Source organism: Myxocyprinus asiaticus, chromosome 5, assembly GCF_019703515.2.
Source record: "Myxocyprinus asiaticus isolate MX2 ecotype Aquarium Trade chromosome 5, UBuf_Myxa_2, whole genome shotgun sequence".
In the NCBI taxonomy this organism is placed as follows: Eukaryota; Metazoa; Chordata; class Actinopteri; order Cypriniformes; family Catostomidae; genus Myxocyprinus; species Myxocyprinus asiaticus.
This window is the reverse complement of record NC_059348.1, coordinates 12,072,425-12,093,324: the sequence shown is the minus strand read 5'-3', so window position 1 is coordinate 12,093,324 and position 20,900 is coordinate 12,072,425. Positions and strand designations below refer to the sequence as shown.

General features: G+C 43.3%; 1 protein-coding gene across 2 annotated transcripts; it reads right to left on the bottom strand.

Moving 5' to 3' along the window:
- Positions 1-11,415: 11,415 nt before the first annotated feature.
- LOC127440901 (B-cell lymphoma/leukemia 10-like) lies at positions 11,416-18,456 on the bottom strand. Of its 2 annotated transcripts, none has more exons than XM_051697997.1 (3): positions 18,182-18,456; positions 15,889-16,177; positions 11,416-15,579 (listed from the first exon to the last, which is right to left on the bottom strand). In XM_051697997.1, the coding sequence occupies exons 1-3, from the start codon at positions 18,230-18,232 to the stop codon at positions 15,173-15,175; spliced, it is 747 nt and encodes a 248-aa protein (XP_051553957.1). In that variant the 5' UTR covers positions 18,233-18,456; the 3' UTR covers positions 11,416-15,172. The 2 variants fall into 2 exon arrangements, with proteins under 2 accessions (XP_051553957.1, XP_051553958.1); XM_051697998.1 differs by having other exon boundaries at positions 11,416-15,576.
- Positions 18,457-20,900: the final 2,444 nt, after the last annotated feature.

Below are 20,900 nucleotides of genomic sequence, written 5' to 3'. Positions count from 1 at the left end.
GGCAATGATTATATCAGATACATCTATTGCATTTTTTACATTGCCCTATGTCATTAATAAGATGTTGTGCAGACTGAATAGTTCAACCATACCATGTGTTATCTGGACAGGTTGTGCCACATTCATTGCATTCATCTGTCACTCTTATGTCATTATGATTGAGAATGTAAAATATGAAAAGCCAAGAAAATGTTGCCTTGATTTATTCGATGTCTCAACCCTATGGTTATGCAGAAAATAAAAGAATGACTGGTCAAATCAGCGAGCATCTGTTCAACATACAGTATTTGTCTTAACATTAAAAGTGCTGTAATTTTAGTTGTAATACTCTTAAAATTTAAATTTCATCAACTTTATCCTTTCTGTTACTACTTAAATAAGAGGGTGAAGTCTACAGGATAAACCATGAAATTTAACAAAAACTGAGAGAGAGTACTTCTTAGTCAATTCAACAATGAAATAATGAAATGACTGCTGAATGCCCGAGCCCCGTGGCCAGCTAGGGCTGAGGTGCCCCTCTGGGTCAAATAAATACATTTATTCATTCATCAAATGTCTTTAAAGCGACTTACACATCTGAAATATTTTACATGTAATTTTTTGTGTTTTAGTGTATGTGGGGTAGAACGAGTACTGTTGTAACACAACAGTCCTGAAAATTTCCTTTCTCATGCAAGTCATTATCAGTTACACATTCACATTAGCATCCTCTCTCTGCATAGGAAATTTAAAAGGAAGTAGTCCACACTGATGATAAATTATTAGAGAATATCGTTTTTGAGAGGTAAGTTTTACATTTTTTCCTCCTCTTTTATTGTGAATAAATTATTATTCCTGACTGACCATGAAAGGATAGTTATCAGTTTGTCTCCTTAAAATGAACATATTTTGCGACATGCTAGGATGCAAGGTCACTGAGAAAATCAGGCAAACATCCAAGGTGGTCTGTGGGGGACAGTTGTAACAAATGCGCTTCTTGTCTTTACACACTAGTTATGGAAAATAGGAACTATATATATATATGTAGGTTTTTTACATTTATTTTGTTGATAGACAGATATAGGCATCTTATGTGACAAATGCCTTGTTTATCCTGGTGTATTTGGGCAATATAGAAAAAAGTGTTACAACAGTACTCGTCTACCCTATTGTTGTTTCATTAATATTCCCTATTATTTCCAATTTCGTTTGTAGGCCCTGTATGCAATCTAAAGGCCTCTGGTTAAATACTGCATATAGTAATAATTGGTATATTTAGCAAATTCAATGTGCTTCCTTTGTTTTACTCTAATATCATTAAAACAGCATAATGTGAATCTGGAATTTTTGCTCCAAAAGATCATGTGTTGTGCATGAGCTCTGCATGTGTACCAGGGTTTAACTATGGATTTAACTGTATCACTTTACAATATGGTTCCATTTGTTAACATTAGTTAATGCATTGAGTATCATGAACAAACAATTAACAATATATATTTTACAGCATTTATTAACCTTGTTAATTAAAATGTTTAGTACATTTTGAAATTAACATGAACTAAGATGAATAAATATTGTACAACCCCAATACTGAAAAAGTTGGGACAGTATGAAAATTGCTAATAAAAACAAGTTATTTGTAAATTATATTCACCCTTTGCTAAATTGAAAGCACTACAACTACACATTATATGATGTTTTACCTTGTGAATTTCATTTTTTTTTATTATTATTTTTATGTACAGTAATCATCAAATCAGATGATTGCAACATGCTTCAAAAAAGTTGAGACAGGGGCAATTTAAGACTAATAACATTTTGACGAGTTAAAATAACAAGGCGATGTAAAATAGGAGATGTTAAACAGGTGAAGCAATTGTGTCATAGTGCTGTATACTTTAAAAGGAGCCTCCAAAAACAGCCTAGTCCTTCAACAGCAAGGATCATTCAAGACTTGTCAATTTGCCAAGAGTTGCTTCAGCAAATAATCTAGCACTTTGAGAACAAAAAAAGGACAAATTGGAAGGATTTTGAGCATTTCACCCTCTACAGTGCACAATATAGTAAATAGATTCAAGAAATCTGGTCAAATCTCGGTGCGTAAAGGGCAAGATGAAAACAATTTCTGAATGCGCGTGATCTCTGATCCCTCAGATGTCACTGTCTTAAAAAACGTAATTCATCTGTAATGGATATCATGAACATGGGCTTGGGATAACTGTAGTAAACCTTTGTTAGTCAACACCACTCGCTGCTGCATCCACAGATGAATTTACTATGCAAAGCAGAAGCCCTACATCATCACTGTCCAGAAGCACCGCCTGTCATGATTTGCCTTGTGTTTGTCCCTTCACCTTCCCTTTATGTTTGGACTGTTAAACTTCATTTCCCATCATGCACCTGTCTGATCTCCCTTACCTGTTCCATATCATCTTTGATTATTGTTCCCAGCTCTATCTCGTTTGCCCCAGTGTACATATGTCCTTGTGTTTGTTCAGTCTTGGTCAGTTGTTGTTCCTTGTTACCCGACATGGATGTTACGTTTGTTTTGGTTCTCAAGTTTTGGTTTTGGTTTTGTTTTTGTTTTGTCCTGTGTTTTCCCAGTGTTGTATTGGACTCATCTGCTGATTAAACAAAAGCTGCATTTAGATCCTGCTCTCTTGACTTCCTGCAAACGTTACAGAACAACTGACCACATATGGATCTAGCGGCTGTCAGAATTCTCCTCCTTTCGCAAGGGGACCGTCCAGTTGAGGATCACGTCCGTGAGTTTCTTGAACTGGCTAATTTAGTGCAGTATGATGACAGTGCTCTGGTGATTTTCTTCAGAGCCGGTCTAAATAGTGCACTAAAGACACGGATGTCTCCAGCAGATCCTCACTGGACGTTGTGCGAATACGTGGAAGTGACTCTGAAACTTTGTGGATCCCCTTTCACTGTGGGTAGGGAGGATGAGGACATTGAACCACCTCCCACAGTAAATACTCCAAGCTTTCCACGGCCCCTTGCTCCAAGCCTTCCACGGCCCCTTGTGCCCACGCTTGCCATGGCCAACAAGCCAATGCCCATGCCTGCCATGGCCAACAAGCCAATGCCCACGCCTGCCACGTCCGTCCCAGAGCCAGTTTTGCCAGCCTCGTCTGTCCCTGAGCCAGCGTTCATGCCTGTTTCAGCCCTAGTGGAATTTTCAGAGGGGGCCACCACAGCTCCACCCTTTGAGCCTCCCACAGCTGTGCTCATGGTAGTCCGGAAGCGGAGGAGGAGAAGAAGGGCTCCTGCTCCCAAGGCACTGCCAGTGCTCACGACCACGGAGGTCGTTCCCCAGTCGCTGCCAGTGCTCACGACCATGGAGGTCGTTCCCCAGTCACCGCCAGTGCTCACGACCATGGAGGTCGTTTCCCAGTCACTGCCAGTGCTCACGACCATGGAGGTCAGTTCCCAGTCACTAACGGCTCTGCACTCAGAGTCTTCCATGGCACCGCCTTCCTTGGCTCCACCCCTCAGGCATCTCCTGTCTTCGCCTTCCATGGCTCCACCTTCCACAGCTTGCCCCTCGAGCCTCTCCTGGCTCCGCCTTTCAAAGCTCCACCCCTCAAGCCTCTCCTGGCTCCGCCTTTCACGGCTCCATCCCTCGAGCCTCTCCTGGCTCCACCTTTCATGGCTCCACTCCTTGAGCCTCTCCTAGCTCTGCCTTTCTTGGCTCCACCCATTGAGCCTCTCCCGGCACTGCCTGCCTTCGTCGAGCCTATCTTGGCTTCGCCCTCAGAATCTTCCATGGCTCCACCCTCAATCCCTGAAATTCCACCTCCTACGGTTCAGCCCACTCCGCCACTATCTCCACCTCCTGAGTCTCAAATCCCCGATCCTCCTGTGTCTCTGCCTGCTCCACCTACAGTTCCTCCTCTCAAGACCCAAAACCTCAATCCTCCTGTGGCTCCGCACGACCCCATTCTGGTTCCTTCTCCTGAGTGTCCAGTTTTTGATCCTCCAGCAGCTCTACCTCCTGACTCTAAAACTCCAGCTCTTCCTGTGACTCCACCTGCTTTTCATCCTGAGACTCCTCCTCCGACTGCTCCACCCACTCCGTCTTTGGACCCATCGCCATTGGGATCTCAAGTCCCTACTCCTGCTGCTCCACCTCTGGATCTGCCTATGGCTCTGCCCCCTAAGTTTCCACCTCCTGCGGCCAAACTGCCGGACCCTGTTCCCTTCCGAGAGCTGCCTCCCAAACCTCCTGACCCTGTCCCTGCTCTGTGGCTGCCTCCCAGGCCTCCTGACCCTGTCCCTGCTCTGTGGCCACCTTTCAGGCCTCCTGACTCAGTCCCTAACCTGCAGCCACCTCCCCGGCCTCCTGATCATCAGCCAACTCATCCTTGGCTTCAGAATCATCCTCCGGATCCTTCCTGGTCTGCTTGGTCCTGCCTCCCTTCCCATTCATCTTTGGCCATCAGGAGCCGCCCATTAAAATGGGGGTACTGTCTTGATTTGCCTTGTGTTTGTCCCTTCAACTTCCCTTTATGTTTGGACTGTTAAACTTCATTTCCCATCATGCACCTGTTTGATCTCCCTCACCTGTTCCATATCATCTTTGATTATTGTTCCCAGCTATATCTCATTTGCCCCAGTGTATATATGTCCTTGTGTTTGTTCAGTCTTGGTCAGTTGTTGTTCCTTTGTTACCCTACATGGATGTTACGTTTGTTTTGGTTTTGAAGTTTTGGATTTGTTTTGCACTGTGTTTTCCCAGTGTTGTATTGGACTCATCTGCTGATTAAATAAAAGCAGCACTTAGATCCTGCTCTCTTGACTTCCTGCAAATGTTATACCACCGACCTCTCTGTGCTCGGTCTCATCTTAGATGGAAAGTAGAACAGTGGAACTGTATTCTTTGGTGCAATGAGTCCACATTTCAAATAAAGAACTGCCACTGTGTTTTTCAGGCCAAAGAGGAAAAGGACCATCCAAGCTGTTATTAGTGTCAGGTCCAAAAGCCAGTGTCTGTATGGGCCAGGGGTGTGTCAGTGCCCATGGCATGGGCAACTTGCACATCTGTGAGAACACCATTAATACAGACAGATATGTAAAATTTTTGGAGCAGCATATACTGCCATCCAGCACCGTCTTTTCCAGGGACATCCTGGAATTTTTAGCAGGACAACTTCAAACCACATACTGGCCGAATAGGCAGAGAGTGCGGGTGCTGTATTGGCCTGCCTGCAGACCTGACCACCTCCAATTGAGAATGTGTGGCACATTATGAAGTGCACAATATGGCAACGATGACCCCGTACAATTGTGCAGCAGAAGACCTGCATAATGGATGAATGGGGGAAAATTCCACTTTTTAAACATAACAAACTTGTGTCTTCAGTGCCTAAATGCTTAATAAGTGTTATTAGAAGAAATGGTGATATTTCATAGTGGTAAACACTTTTTTGGAGTGTGTTGCAATCATCTGATTTGAAATTACTGTACATAAAAAAAATTATTCACAAAAAAAATGAAATTCACAAGGTAAAACATAATATATTGTGTTGTTGTAGAGCTTTCAATATAGCAAAGGGTGAATATAATTTACAAATCACTCCTTTTTGTTTTTATTAGCATTTTTCATACTGTCCCAACTTTTTCGGAATTGGGGTAATAAAATAATTCTTCATCGTTAGTTCATGTTAACTAATGCTGTTAGCTAATGTTAACAAATTGAACCTTATTGTAATGTGTTACCAATTTAACAAATAAATAATTTATAAATGTAAAAAAAAAATTTTTTTTATTTTAATTAAAATATCATACTTTGTCTGGTAAAGTTTGTCAAATCCAGCACTTCACCTAAAATGAGTTTGACACCCCTGATTTATTTATTATACTTGATGAATGAAGTGTGTGAAGAAGTGACACACCACATTTTTGTATGAAGTATGTCCTGGAATGTATTCATACTCACCTGAATACCTACACAGCGTACTTTATTAACTGCCGAGAAGTGGGGTTGTGGCAGCGGGGGCCTGGTCAAGCATCTCTCCGGAGAGAGAGAAAGCGGTAAGGGCGCTTACACCTGAGCTAAATTATGTCTAACACCTATCTCTAATTTCAGTGAGCACGGGGAGAGTGGCATAAATAGAGACCCACCGCAAATAGAAGGGAGAGAGAGCCTGGGCACGACAGACCCGAGCAAGAAGCAAAGAGTTTTTATTACAAATGATGAGAGTTTATTTTGTGAAGCGGTGTGTGATTGTTGATTAACTTAGTGCATAACGCGAAGACTGTGAGACTGTAATTTGTGCTGCAGAGAGAGAAAATAAATCCTTACCTGAACCAGGAAAGCTGCTTCTCGCTTCCTCCTTACACTGGTGCCGAAACCGGGGATTGAAGTTTGAGTTGAATATGGATGGAAGTCGTCCCGTAGAGTCCTCCCAGTTGGCGGAGATCCTCCAAGCCCTCGCTGGCCTACATCAGAGCCACCAACAGACGCTGCTAGAGCTCCGACAAGATCAAGACCACCGGTTTGTCGAGCTCCTGCATGCTCAAGCCGAGGACCGGCAGGCGATCCGGAGCCTCCTCAGCCAGGAGGCGTCCTCAGCCGCGACCCCGGACACTCCCACGCCATTACCCCTGCCAGCATTACAGAAAATGGGGGCGGCGGACGACCCTGAGGCCTTCCTGGATTTGTTTGAGCGGACCGCCGAGATCTGGGGCTGGCCGCTCGGCCAATGGGCAGCCCGACTGATCCCACTATTGTCCGGGGAAGCACAGCTCGCGGCTCAAAAACTGCCAGCGACGAGCTTCCTGGCCTACGGAGATTTAAAAAGAGCCATCTTGCAACGGGTTGGTTGCACTCCGGAGGAAAGTCGTCAACTCTTCCGGAGCTTGAAGTTGGAGAGCTCCGACCGCCCGTTTGCCTTTGCCCAGCGGCTCCGTGACGCCTGCCGAAGATGGCTGCTAGCGGGGGATCGCGACGTCCAGGGAATTATCGACCAGGTGGTACTGGAACAGTTCACAGATCGACTGCCAAAAGGGACGGCGGAGTGGGTCCAGTGCCACTGCCCGGCGTCGTTGGAGGAAGCTATCCGACTTGCGGAGGACTACATGGCGGCGATCCCGAGGGCGGAAGAGCCCTCCTACATTTTCTCTCCTCCCTCTATTCCTTCCCCCTCCCCTCTCTCCTCTCGTTCTGCTCTCTCTCCAGGTCCCGTTCCTGCCCCACGCAGATGAGGAGGACCTCAGCCCCTGAGACCAGTTCCCCGGGTGTGGGAGGCGACACATTCCCCTACTCCAATGCCCCACCGCTCTCCCCCTCAGGGGGGGCGCCCGCCGACGCAAGTGTGGGCGTAGCGCCTGGGCCGGCCTGCTGGAGGTGCGGAGACCCGAGCCACTTCCGAGATCAGTGCCCTCTGATGGAGCTGGGGATGGTGGTGCGGGTCTCTGACCTCCCACAGGCTGCCCCCGACCGGGCCGGAGTGTACCGGATACCAGTAAGTGTCAAGGGGGGTAGTCATCAAGCGTTGGTGGACACCGGTTGTAATCAAACCACTATCCACCAACGCCTGGTTCAACCCGAGGCATTGGTCACAACTAAAACGGTGAAGGTGAAATGTGTACACGGGGATATTCACAAGTATCCGGTGGTGACCCTGACAATTAAATTTCGGGGGAAAAAGCATAGAGTGGAGGCCACGGTTAGTTCCCGCCTCACTCATCCGCTGATTTTGGGGACTGATTGGCCTGATTTTAGAGTTTTATTAAAGGGAATTTGCGCGGATGGGTCCTGTACGAAAATAGGGAGATGTGCGTGATGTGTGATGCTCTGGCAGGGGAGGCGGAGCCGGGGCCGTCCTCGACAGCTCCACGTCATAATGACGAGAGAGGGGGAGAGGCTGCAGCCCCAGGGAATTCAGGGAATTTTCAGGGAATTCCCTGACGGGGATTTCCCTTTGGAGCAGTCGCGAGACAAACCCTCAAACACGCCTTTGACCAAGTGAGAGTCATCGATGGTCAACGACTCCAGCCTGACATCGCCCTTCATACCCCTATTTTGCAATTATAAATGAGTGGTTGTATCGAGTGACACAGGACACTCGGACCAAAGAGGATACAACCCAACTTTTGATTCCAAGGAGCCGTCGGGAAATGGTATTCCAGGCGGCTCATTATAATCCCATGGCGGGTCACCTAGGAGAAAGGAAAACACTGAACCGTCTAATAGCCCGTTTCTATTGGCCGGGCATTGGCGGCGATGTCCGCAGGTGGTGTGCGGCATGCCGCGAATGCCAGCTGGTTAACCCACCGGCCACCCCAAAAGTGCAATTGCACCCTCTCCCTCTGATCGAGGTTCCCTTTGAGAGAATTGGAATGGACCTCGTCGGGCCATTAGAACGATCAGCACGCGGACATCGCTTTGTATTGGTCCTAGTGGACTATGCAACGCAATATCCGGAAGCAGTGCCTCTTCGCAACATCTCAGCACGCAGTGTTGTGGAGGCACTCTTCAAAATAATCTCCTGGGTGGGGATTCCGAAAGAAATCCTCACCGATCAGGGCACAACATTTATGTCACGGACACTACGCGAACTGTACGAGTTGTTAAATATTAAATCGATTCGCACCAGTGTATACCATCCTCAAACGGATGGCCTGGTGGAACAATTTAATAAAACCCTCAAAAACATGATTCGTAAGTTCGTGCACGATGATTCTAGAAATTGGGATAAATGGCTCGACCCCCTGTTATTTGCAGTACGAGAGGTCCCGCAAGCCTCCACTGGTTTCTCCCCATTCGAGCTGCTGTATGGGCGATGCCCACGCGGCGTGCTTGATGTATTGCGAGAGGCCTGGGAGGAGGGACCTTCAAACAGTAAAAATGAAATTCAGTACGTTCTTGATCTTCGAGCAAAACTCCACACTTTGGGGCAACTAACACAGGAGAATTTGCTCCAAGCTCAAGAATGACAGCGCCGACTGTATGACAGGGAAACTCAGCTAAGTGAATTTGCACCGGGAGATAAAGTACTTGTATTGCTTCCCACATCGAGCTCTAAATTACTCGCCAAGTGGCAAGGACCCTTTGAGGTCACACGACGAGTGGGGGATCTCGATTATGAGGTTAAACGAACCGATAGAGGGGACGCTCGTCAAATATACCACCTCAATCTCCTGAAATTGTGGAGGGAGGCGGTTCCCGTGACGTTGGCTACGGTAGTTCCCGAGAAGGCGAAGCTCGGACCGGAGCTGAGTTCAAAATATAAACAGTTCACCCCGGTCATTTGCGGAGACCACCTCTCACCAAGCCAACTCGCGGAGGTTGCTAGGTTGCAACAGGAGTTTGCAGATGTGTTCTCCCCTCTACCGGGACGTACAAACCTCATCCATCACCACATCGAGACCGAGCTGGGGGTCGTGGTACGTAGCCGCCCCTATCGACTACCCGAACACAAGAAGAAAATTGTTCGGGAAGAATTGGATGCGATGCTTTATATGGGGGTAATAGAAGAATCCCACAGTGATTGGTCCAGCCCAGTTGTTCTAGTGCCTAAGAGCGACGGGTCTGTGCGATTCTGTGTGGATTATAGAAAAGTCAACGCGGTGTCTAAATTTGATGCATATCCAATGCCTCGCGTTGATGAGTTGCTCGATCGGTTGGGCACTGCTCGTTTTTATTCGACATTGGATTTGACGAAGGGTTATTGGCAGATCCCCTTGACACCAATTTCCCGTGAGAAAACCGCCTTCTCCACACCGTTTGGATTACACCAATTTGTGACACTTCCGTTCAGTTTGTTTGGAGCCCCGGCTACATTTCAGCATCTCATGGACCGAATCCTCAGACCACATTCAGCTTACGCCGCTGCCTATTTAGATGACACCATCATTTATAGCAATGATTGGCAGCGGCATATGCAACATCTGAGGGCGGTTCTGAGATCGCTGCGCCGAGCGGGACTCACAGCGAATCCGAAGAAGTGCGCGATTGGACGGGTGGAGGTACGGTATCTGGGGTTCCACTTGGGCCATGGGCAAATTGACAAGACAGTGGCGATTGCGACCTGCCCGAGACCCAAGACCAAAAAGGGGGTGAGACAGTTCCTGGGGCTGGCTGGCTATTATAGAAGGTTCGTGCCTAATTATTCGGACGTCACCAGCCCGCTGACTGATCTCACTAAAAAGGGAGCTCCAGACCCGGTCCAGTGGACGGAGCAGTGTCAACGGGCGTTCACGCAAGTTAAAGCTGCACTTTGCGGGGGGCCGCTTTTACATTCACCTGACTTCTCTCTCCCTTTTGTTTTACAGACAGATGCTTCAGACAGGGGGCTGGGGGCCGTACTCTCGCAGGTGGTGGAGGGGGAGGAGCGCCCGGTGCTGTACATTAGCCGTAAGCTCTCATTAAGGGAAACTAAGTACAGCACCGTGGAAAAGGAGTGTCTCGCCATCAAGTGGGCGGTCCTCACACTCCGATACTACCTGCTGGGGCAGGCCTTCACCCTCTGCTCGGATCACGCCCCACTCCAGTGGCTCCAACGCATGAAAGATACTAACGCCCGGATCACCCGTTGGTATCTGGCTCTTCAGCCATTTAAGTTCAAGGTGGTCCACAGACCGGGGGCGCAGATGGCTGTCGCCAACTTCCTTTCCAGGAATGGGGGGGGAGTGGTAGGCAGGCCGGATGCCGCCCCGGCCTGAGTCGGGCGGTGGGGATATGTGGCAGCGGGGGCGTGGTCAAGCATCTCCCCGGAGAGAGAGAATGCGGTAAGGGCGCTTACACCTGAGATAAATTATGTCTAACACCTATCTCTAATTTCAGTGAGCACGGGGAGAGCGGCATAAATAGAGACACACCGCAAATAGAAGGGAGAGAGAGCCTGGGCACGACAGACCCGAGCAAGAAGCAGAGTTTTTATTACAAATGATGAGAGTTTATTTTGTGAAGCGGTGTGTGATTATTGATTAACTTAGTGCATAACGCGAAGACTGTGAGACTGTAATTTGTGCTGCAGAGAGAGAAAATAAATCCTTACCTGAACCAGGAAAGCTGCTTCTCGCTTCCTCCTTACAGGGGTCTTCGTGAATGCAGTACATTCTCTGCAGCACGCAACTTCAGCATTAGAGTCCGTTATAATTTCCCTTTATACCATTTGCTATAAAATGATTAAAAAAATTATATTCTTTGATAATACTTTAATCGCAGATCTGATTTCAGTGTACTTAAGTTAAATGTTTAAGTACACTTTTTAAGAAGACCACATTTTGAAGGACACTCACTTAGTTTGGGGTAACATGCTTCCTCAAATATTTTGATTAAATGCAACTTTTACTTGTAAAAAGACATGTAATTCCTAGTCCACTTTATCATTATGCTTACTTGGTTTTTAAAGTCTATCGGTTTGTATGTTTTATTCAACCAATTGGAATTTACAGTATGACAGTCCATAGAAACAGAGCTGATTTTATGCCTTTATTGTAGGATAACTAAACAAATTTAACAACCACTTTTAGGAAAATTGTGTAAAAATAAATGTCATTTTTTTTCAGTCTGTCAGTTATGGTCCTATGCAGATGATGGATATGGACCTTCGAAAGGATATTTAAATATTTAAAGTTCACATGGCCATCAGTATGAAGCATGATATTTCCATAATGTCCTTGATGGGGTAAAGTCTCTCATTCTCCAGCATATACAGTAATTAATTTAGCCACAAAGAAAAAAAGACCATCAAATTTGAAAACCCAAATATTACATTTTTGTGGGATCAAAGTCAATAAGTGATACTGTAAACATAGTGTAAATTAAATTTCACAAGAGGAGACTATTCTACAGAACTGTTAGACTGAAAAAGGAGATTTATGACTCCCGTTCTTTAATACTTTACGATAAGGAACACAGTGTTGACAAAACACTATATTAACAAAGCCTGTGCATTTTTTAATATTGTGATTTGATTATTATGTAAACTGTATTATGAAAATATATCCACTGAAAACAGTGGTCTAAGTCAGACATTTCTGATATGCTACTCCAGTGCCACTCTCTACTTGCCTTTACATGATGCATGTAAAACCTTACCATTAATAAAATAATTTACTCTTCCCTTGTAAAAGATGCTCCTTATAGATTTTCTAGATTTCCTTTTATTCACTTTTTTTACATTTGCACAATGACACTTTGAATGTTCTCACATTGGCCACAGTCAGACTTTGAGATTGACAACCACATTACTTACAGGTGTGAGCCTAGAAATGCTCTGTTCATACAACAGCTAACAGTAGCGGCTTGAATACTGTCTACATGAGCATATAACTGAAGTCAAGCCCGCATTCTATTCTCACAATAGCTTGAGTAACACATGTAACCATAATGACAGTGACTAAAAGATGGTGACTTCCATAACAAAGGGAAATTTAAGAGTGTCAGTTTGATTATAGAATGTAGTTGTCACTCTCATAAATAACCAAATTGTGTGTAAACATAACCACATTCAAGATTATAAAACAAGAAAGAGAAGCACATTCTGTTTCTGTGTGAACGTGGCCAGTGATACCCTCTTTCAACTGCAGAGTAAAGAGAATAGTTTCATCCATGTCGCACTGATGTCCCAATGGTGTTTTAGATAAAAATACAAATATTTAGATATAAAAGACATTTGAAAACTTGACCATTGAAAAAACCTAAAAGTCAAAGACAAAATTTAAGACATAAATGCAACCAATGGTGACATGAGTTAAGCGTCGTTCACACTGTATGGTTTTGGCCACAATTTTGTCATCATTTTCGGCAAAACCGATTGGTCAGAAAGCAATTTACTTCATAATGGTACAGCAGCAACAGCGTTCTGAATGGAACAGGGTTTTTAAATGTTTAACTATTTGGCCAGGATTTTGCCATCTGAGACTTACTGTGGGGATCGTAAACAATTTTTCTTGTGATAGGGCAAAACTGTCAGTCTTTAATTACTTAGTGTGACACGTTTACCGACGGCGATGAATTGACTTTGCGATAAATCTTAGCCTCCAACGAAGTTTTGGCAATGTTTGTAATGTTTACCTTTGGCATTCATGGCGATAATGCGCTAAAACATGGCCATAATACGGGCTGATTACACTGTTATTGTAGTTTATGATGACACTGATACTACTGCAAAGATGGGTGTTAATGGGTAGAATAATGACAGGCACACTTTACTTTGGGCAGACGTGTGAATGGCTTTCAGCTGCAGATGGCACATGAGTGAATGGGCATTTAAGAGTATTTGAGTAGATTTGATTCCCTTTGTTGACCAAAAACACCTAACGATGATATGGACCAATGGCAGTAAGAAGGTGTTTAGCAGCCGGTAAGAAGTTTTCCTGAAAGTTCGCTCTGGTGAGCTGTTCTGAACGACCTAAAAAATAAAAAAATAAATAAAACAACTAAAAAAAAACCCTACTTTTTGGCCAGATTTTGTTCTAAATGACATCACACCCGTTAATTCTTTGATTTCGTAGCAAGTGTGCAGGGGCCGTAAACGCTATCGATTGGGACAGAGGTTTTGACTACAATGTGTATCATACAGTCTGACACAATGTTGCAGAGTGTGCCAAAGATCTCACTGGGGTCATATTTTACAGTCTGACAAGCAACAATCGTTAAGGACCATAAATAGTACAATGTGTACCCGACTTCAAAGGAATTATGCTTTTGTGCAACTCTAACATACCTCAGATCATCCTGGATTGGCTCTGTGATTAACCAGTTGTTAAATAATAGGGATGAGCACGCGTACCACGTTACTAAGAAATGATCAATCTAGGGGGCCTGGGTAGCTCAGTGAGTATTTTCGCTGACTACCACCCCTGGATTCGTGAGTTCGAATCCAGGGCATGCTGAGTGACTCTAGCCTGGTCTTCTAAGCAACCAAATTGGCCCAGTTGCTAGGGAGGGTAGAGTCACATGGGGTAACCTCCTCATGATCGCTATAATGTGGTTCTCGCTCTCGATGGGGCGCGTGGCGAGTTGTGCATGGATGCTGCGGAGAATAACGTGAAGCCTCCACACGCGTTACGTCTCCGCGGTAACGTACTCAACAAGCCACGTGATAAGATGCGCAGATTGATGGTCTCAGACGTGGAGGCAACTGAGATTCATCCTGATTGAGGCCAGTCACTACGCCACCACGAGGACCTAGAACGCACTGGGAATTGGGCATTCCAAATTGGGGAGAAAAAGAAAAAGAAAAATATCAATCTTTACACACTAATCAAAATCCAGTAACAACTGTATGCAAGTGTCAAAAAGGCACGTAACATTTTTAACATTTCATTTTTTAATGATGGTTTATTATTTAAACCATCATTTTGGGGGATTCCATTTGGCCAGGCAGCAATTTACATTATAACACAACATGATGACTTTCTGTCCAGGGCAGCAGCAGAATTCTGAAATGAACAGGGTCTGAAGATGTGTTTTGAAAAGTTTGATTACAAGAACTATTGTAAACTTAAAAATGCGATAACCATGGTGCAAGGCACTTAGAACCACGTAGCAATATGTGGTCAAAAATGTCTGTCTGACAAACATGTACAGACCAAAATGTTTAAAAGTGCACTCAACTGGGACAACTGAGAGTGGAATTTACAAAGAATGAATTGCACCCGGTAAAAAGCGCTGCATATTTGTGTGCATCAGACACACTCTACCAGGTCTGAACAGCACCATTGCACTACGGTGATCCAGACACCTGAATCATCTCTTTAACATGCCGAAAGTGTGTTTAACTACGTAGCGCATCTGGACATATGCCAGGTTTTAACGCTCTTCTTCACTGTTTGATAAATTACTGCTGCCATGAGCAAATTAAAATGTACACAAACATTTCATTAAAATTAAATTCACCTTACCACCTGTTTTCCTTGGGCGGTAATAGCACAATGTTTATTGCGCTGGGCAAATAGCACAGAGTGGTGCAACTGCTTCATGATTTCGCCCCAGAGTTTTCAGTAAATTTCTCTGTTCTGTACTCGAGCAAACAAAAATGACAAAAATACCCATTCCTTTTAAGTAGTTAATTAACAACCAGCTGTTACTATTTTACATATTATTTCAAAGATCTTGAAGGAACCCTTCTCCCCAAGTCTGACAGTATAATAACATTGTCACAAACTCCATGACATCGTTTTAACTTGTGACATTTAAATATATAAAGAGACTGTTACTGGAATAAAGCTATGGTATTTGTGGAGACAAAGAACGTGAGCGTAGCGGCTGGAAATTGGCATCTCCGCTGCTTCCTGTGCTCCCACAAACACCGGTATCAATGTCCTGGACCTCCTCCTCCTCCAGCTCCTCGGGAAGTGCTGGAGCTCCAGGGTCACCAGGTTTGGGCAGGCTTGATGATGTTGTGGTTGACACATTCATGCTGCCAGTACCTCCACAGGGCGACAGAGCTTCATTCCCTCTGCCTGATCCATGGCGCAGGTTAAAGGATTCTGTAGCGACAGAGGTGGACGGACTTCTTTCCCCATCAGGGTGATAACATATAGTGGAGCACTTGTCATAGTTGTTGTCCATCTTGGAGAGGTCACTTGTGGCTACCTTTGTGCAGGAGTATCCTGAGCTGGCTGAGGACCCTGCTACAATACATAAAAATTTAATATAACTTTTTGGGAGCCCTTACGTGATGAGAGGAATAACAAGAAACACTGATGTAAGGGAAGTCAATAAACCAATGTCAAATAACATGATTTGAATCTCATGAAGAACATCCTTGTCATATTGCACCCCAATATCATAAATTACACTTTATTTTTATGGATTTGTAGAACAATGTTTCGTGAGTTTTACCCCACCAGGCAACTTCTGTTGCTTGACAAAAGTCTCAAGGCTCTGAGATCTTTGGGAGATGTTTCTGTTAGTGCTAAACAATATATGTTCTTCTTTACCTTTTAGGGCCTCCAGTCGTTCATTTTTCACACGCTGCACTTCATCTGTGATCTTTGCTATGATGAAGTTAAGCGTTCTGCCCCATTTAATGGACTCAATGAGCACGTCTAAACCACGGGGGTTTTCTGCAAGGATGTCAAGCAGCTTGCTGGTGCGTCTCCCTCTTGTGGTCCTGCAGCTGATCTCCTCCGTGTCTTCTCTGGTCAGGATTTTCTTAGAGCGCAAGTAATCGAAGTGTCGCTCAGCAATTATCTTATCAACAAGGTATGGCCGCAACCTCTCTATGGCCTACAATGGCAAAGAAAAACCGAGGTGGAATACCTGCAGCCAACTTAAAACAGTATGTGCATTTATCTACATCTAATATTTCATAAAGTAATAATATTTCAACGCCACTAGCAGCATGAAATGGAATTACAAAAATATGTCACATTTTTAAATTTTCTGAAGAAATTGTGAGTGGTGCTAGGGTGTGGTTGCTAAGGTAAGTTAGGTGTAGTGGTCAACCGAAATGAGTTTTTCAATGGCAGATGCTGATGCCGATTTCTAGAGAGCAGGATGGCTGATATACAGTAAATGCTGATGTACATAAAACAATAATAAAAAATAAAAAAAACAGCAAATCAGATGTAAACAAAATTTCTAAAGTGAAACAAACACTTATTTTATGCAGCATTTACTGACATTTGCATAAACTCTAAAAGAAAGAAAAGTGAAATAAGAAAGTGTTCATTGACAAATCTTCTGGTAGATTTTGGAACTGACACAAGGTTAAGTTAACACTCTTGTTAATGGGACATCGAACATGGTTATTGGCCATTGCTGATAATCACAAAATGGACTCATGTCATCCGATTAATCGCCCTGGCAGATATTTCGGTCTATCATTATTAAGGTGTTCAGGAAGGATGTCTCTAAGATACAGTATCTGGGTTCTAAATATGGCTTGGGTCCCTCCTTCAGTGTATTTCTACTAGACTTTTTTTTCTCTCTTTGTCTGCCAGGTCATAAGTCTGAGTCGTAAATCACAAGTTTGATCGCTTAGAAAAGTAATAGACATGTCCTCAAAAAACCTGATAATATAAGGTATCATTCATGTCCATAGCACAAACCGTGCAGGATGAGTTACTTTAAACTTGAAGGTTGATGGGGGCCTGGGTAGCTCAGCAAGTAAAGACGCTGACTTCCACACCTGGCGTCGTGAGTTTGAATCCAGGGCGTGCTGAGTGACTCCATCCAGGTCTCCTAAGCAACTAAATCACATGGAGTGAGTCACATGGGGTAACCTCCTCGTGGTCGCTATAATGTGGTTCTTGCTCTCGGTGGGGCACATGGCGAGTTGTGCGTGGATGCCGTGGAGAATAGCGTGGGCTTCCACACGCACTAGGTCTCCACGGTAACACACTCAATAAGATACACGTATTGTAGGTCTCAGATGCAGAGGCAGCTGAGATTCGCCTTCCACCATCCAGATTGAGGCAAGTCACTATGCCACCACAAGGACTTAGAGCGCATTGGGAATTGGGCGTTCCAAATTGGGGAGTTAAAGGGGAGGAAAAACAAACTTGAGGGTTGAAGGTTTTGTTCAGATCCCTAACTCTAAGCACCCTTATGAAATTAAACATGGTTTTACCATAGCAATGTTTTAGTAGCCATGACTGTAGTAACCATGGTTTGTTTGGTGAAAACCATAGTTTCGAAACAATTAACCATTGTCTGACTACAGTAATACTGTAGTATCCATATAGTAGCCATGATTTTACTGTATTTTGTAATATACAGTAAAATCAGTGATACAATATTGTATTATTAGGCAGTAGTAAGTTTTGTGGTATGTGGTATGTGGTTTTTCTACAGATACCAAAGTTAAACTCTGATTATGGTAGTAAAATCATGGTTAATTGTCATGGGGCATGAGCAATAATAATAATGTTGCGTTTCAAGCCACGTCTCCACAAACACTTTCATCATTAGCCAACGTTTGTACCAACAGTTAAGTACCATCCCAAAGTCACCATTGGCAGAGAGCCACCGTCAAGTTTTCTGATTGGTTGACAGCCGTGGGCCGCGGACAGATTCTTCTTTTTAATGTATCAACCGCAGGTTTAAATGTGCTCTTTAAACATCATTTTGATGAGCTTATTCTTTACAGTAGTCTTTTACACGCATCTGTGTATTGAGCTCACGTACACTTCCAAATGAAAAACAATCACTCTCTCAATCTGTTTATCTGCCAAACTCACGGACGTGTTTGCAGCGGCTTTAGCACACTTTCATACACATGATACTCACTTCCTTCTTTATTTCAGCCATTTCGTCCTCAGTCAGGTGAGCACTATCCATTGTCGGATTTTAGGTTATTTCAGAAAATATAAGGATGAATTTCGCCTCAAAACGGGGGAAACTATAAAAATAAAAAAGACCGGTTTTGATTAAACATGCGATGGACAAGTGCTCAGTTGTGAGCGAATATATGTAATAGTTCTCTTGTAGTAAAGGGGAACTACCGGGATCTCCAACTTCCTTATTGAATACATAGGCGCAGCTACGTCAAAACCCACTACTCACTGCTGTCATTTACAGCGCAGTATATTGATATAGGAAGTGTGTTTCACCACAGCCAATTAGAATACTTGACGTGTAGGATTTTTGCACGATATTCAGTACATGATCATACGACAATACTGCGCGTCAGAGATGTTTAGGATACTTAAAAAAAAAAAAACTTTTTTTTTTTTTTTACAAAAACAAACAAAAGAGGGTAAAAATACTTCAGTATTTTCTTTTTGTTATATGGTCACACCAAAACTGTTTTTGAAACGTTTTTTCCATGCCAAAAATGTATGTATGTATGTGTGTGTGTATATATATATATATATATATTACAGAAATGTAAATATTTCTTTAAATAGCTCATTGTTTTTGCAGACATGCATTGCAATATCCACAACAAGCCTCCATTTACCTATGAATCAATCTAATTGTATTTGGTCAATACAACTATTGGTCAATAGAACAAAACCAAGGAGAGTGGTCGCTGACACAGCACAACACCACAGCTCACAATTCGTATAGTCGTCATGACCATTAATGAAAATCTTCTACATAAAGACAGAAAAATAGGTTTTTATCTTAAATCCTCATTGATGGAATTTTAAAGGGATATTTCACCCCAAAATGAAAATTCTCTAATCAATCACTCACCCTCATGATATCCCAGATGTGGCTGACTGAAGATTTCAGCTCTGTAGGTCCATACAATGCAAGTGAATGGTGGCTAGAAATTTAAAGCTCCAAAAAGCACATAAAGGCAGCATAAAAATAATCCATACAACTTCACTGGTTAAATCCATGTCTTCTGAAGAGATATGATAGGTGTGGGCGAAAAATAGATAAATATTTACGTCTTGTTTTCCTATCTCATTTGAACAGCCCCGACCAGCAGGTAGTGATAATTTTTGGGTGAACTATCCATTTAACTTTTGTTGTTCTGTATGGGGTGAGAGACACCACAAGCCCCACTTGTAAATAAACAGGGGACACTGGTAATCAGTTCCTATTGTTTTTTAAATAGCCTGCACAAAGTATAGGTTTTCACTTTTTGAGGATTTTATGACAGAAACAGATTTTGTTTAGTTTTTCATGAAGTCAAGATAACATTATAACCAGTTAAAGAGCATTTGAGGGGAGAAGTTACTATAGAATTACTCTGATTCTTTTTTTTTTAATTTTTTTTTTATTTTACATATAAAGCATTGGAGGCTCTAGGACCCTAAACAGAAAGGAAGTCAAATCAACTGAACATGAGGGACAAAAAAAGAGAAAAGACTTTATATTACAAAACAGACAGGAGTGCAAAAAGAAATAAAACAAGAGACATCACAAAGTACACAGGCATCTTAAAGCCAAAAATCTTCTAAATTGAACTGCTTAAAGTGCAAAATGAAACTGAAGTGTTGAATGTGTAAAATGCAGTTCTTTTTTAATAAGACCAACTGTTTTAAACATTTGAGAAACACAACTTGAAGTCAAAATCAAATGATAGTTTGTCATCTATGTGCTGGCAGAAGTGACTCCATCTCGGGTGTGCTGCAGTGTGGATACTCCTGTGAAGTTTGTGCATTAAGTGGCGGCGGACAGAATGAGGTGCCAGGTTGAGATGGTGGCATCATGTGGTACCAGTGGTAAAGGGCTGCGTGTCCTGTCAGAGCAGCAATACAGTTCAACATCATGCCGAAAAGCTTCTTCTCATGAGTGTGCTGGACCTCCTGCATCTTCAGCAGAAACTCTCTGTCTCTAGACTGACAGTCAGACATTGTCTTGGAAAATATTTCCAGCACTGATTTAAATCAAGACTTCTTTCTTCTTGTTCTTTTGGCATTGGTGGTTCTGCAGCCACTGAATGAACCCACATCAGCCTCATGCCCATCTGTGTCTATACACAAATACAAAACACACTTTCATTACTTTTAAAACCATTCAGTATCCCACAAGAAACACAGAAATAAAATAATCACTGTGTGTTCACAGTAAAACTTTAAAATCAACGTACCGTCACTATCACTTGTTGGCATAGTGTGGATGTCTTCAAAAATAATGACATAAATAGTTTTCATTTATCACTTAATGTCATACAAAGTCCAGTAAACATAAAAAAGCTAAATCAATATTTGGTGTCACCACCTTTGCCTTAAAAACAGTTCTCCTAGGTACACCTGGTCACAGTTTTTCTTGGTTGTTGGCAGATAGGATGTTCCAAGCTTCCTGGAGAATTCACCACAGTTCTTCTATCTATTTAGGCTGTCTTAATTGCTTCTATCTCTTCATGTAATCTCAGACTGACACGATGTTCAGTGGGGGGCTCTGTGTGGGCCATGACATCTGTTGCAGGGCTCCCTGTTCTTCTATTCTAATCTTTTCTATTTGCAAAAGTAATGTTTGGGAGTCTAACCTTTATATTTCCTGTTGACACATTAAAACTGAAGATATAAATAATCATCTTAAGACAAAT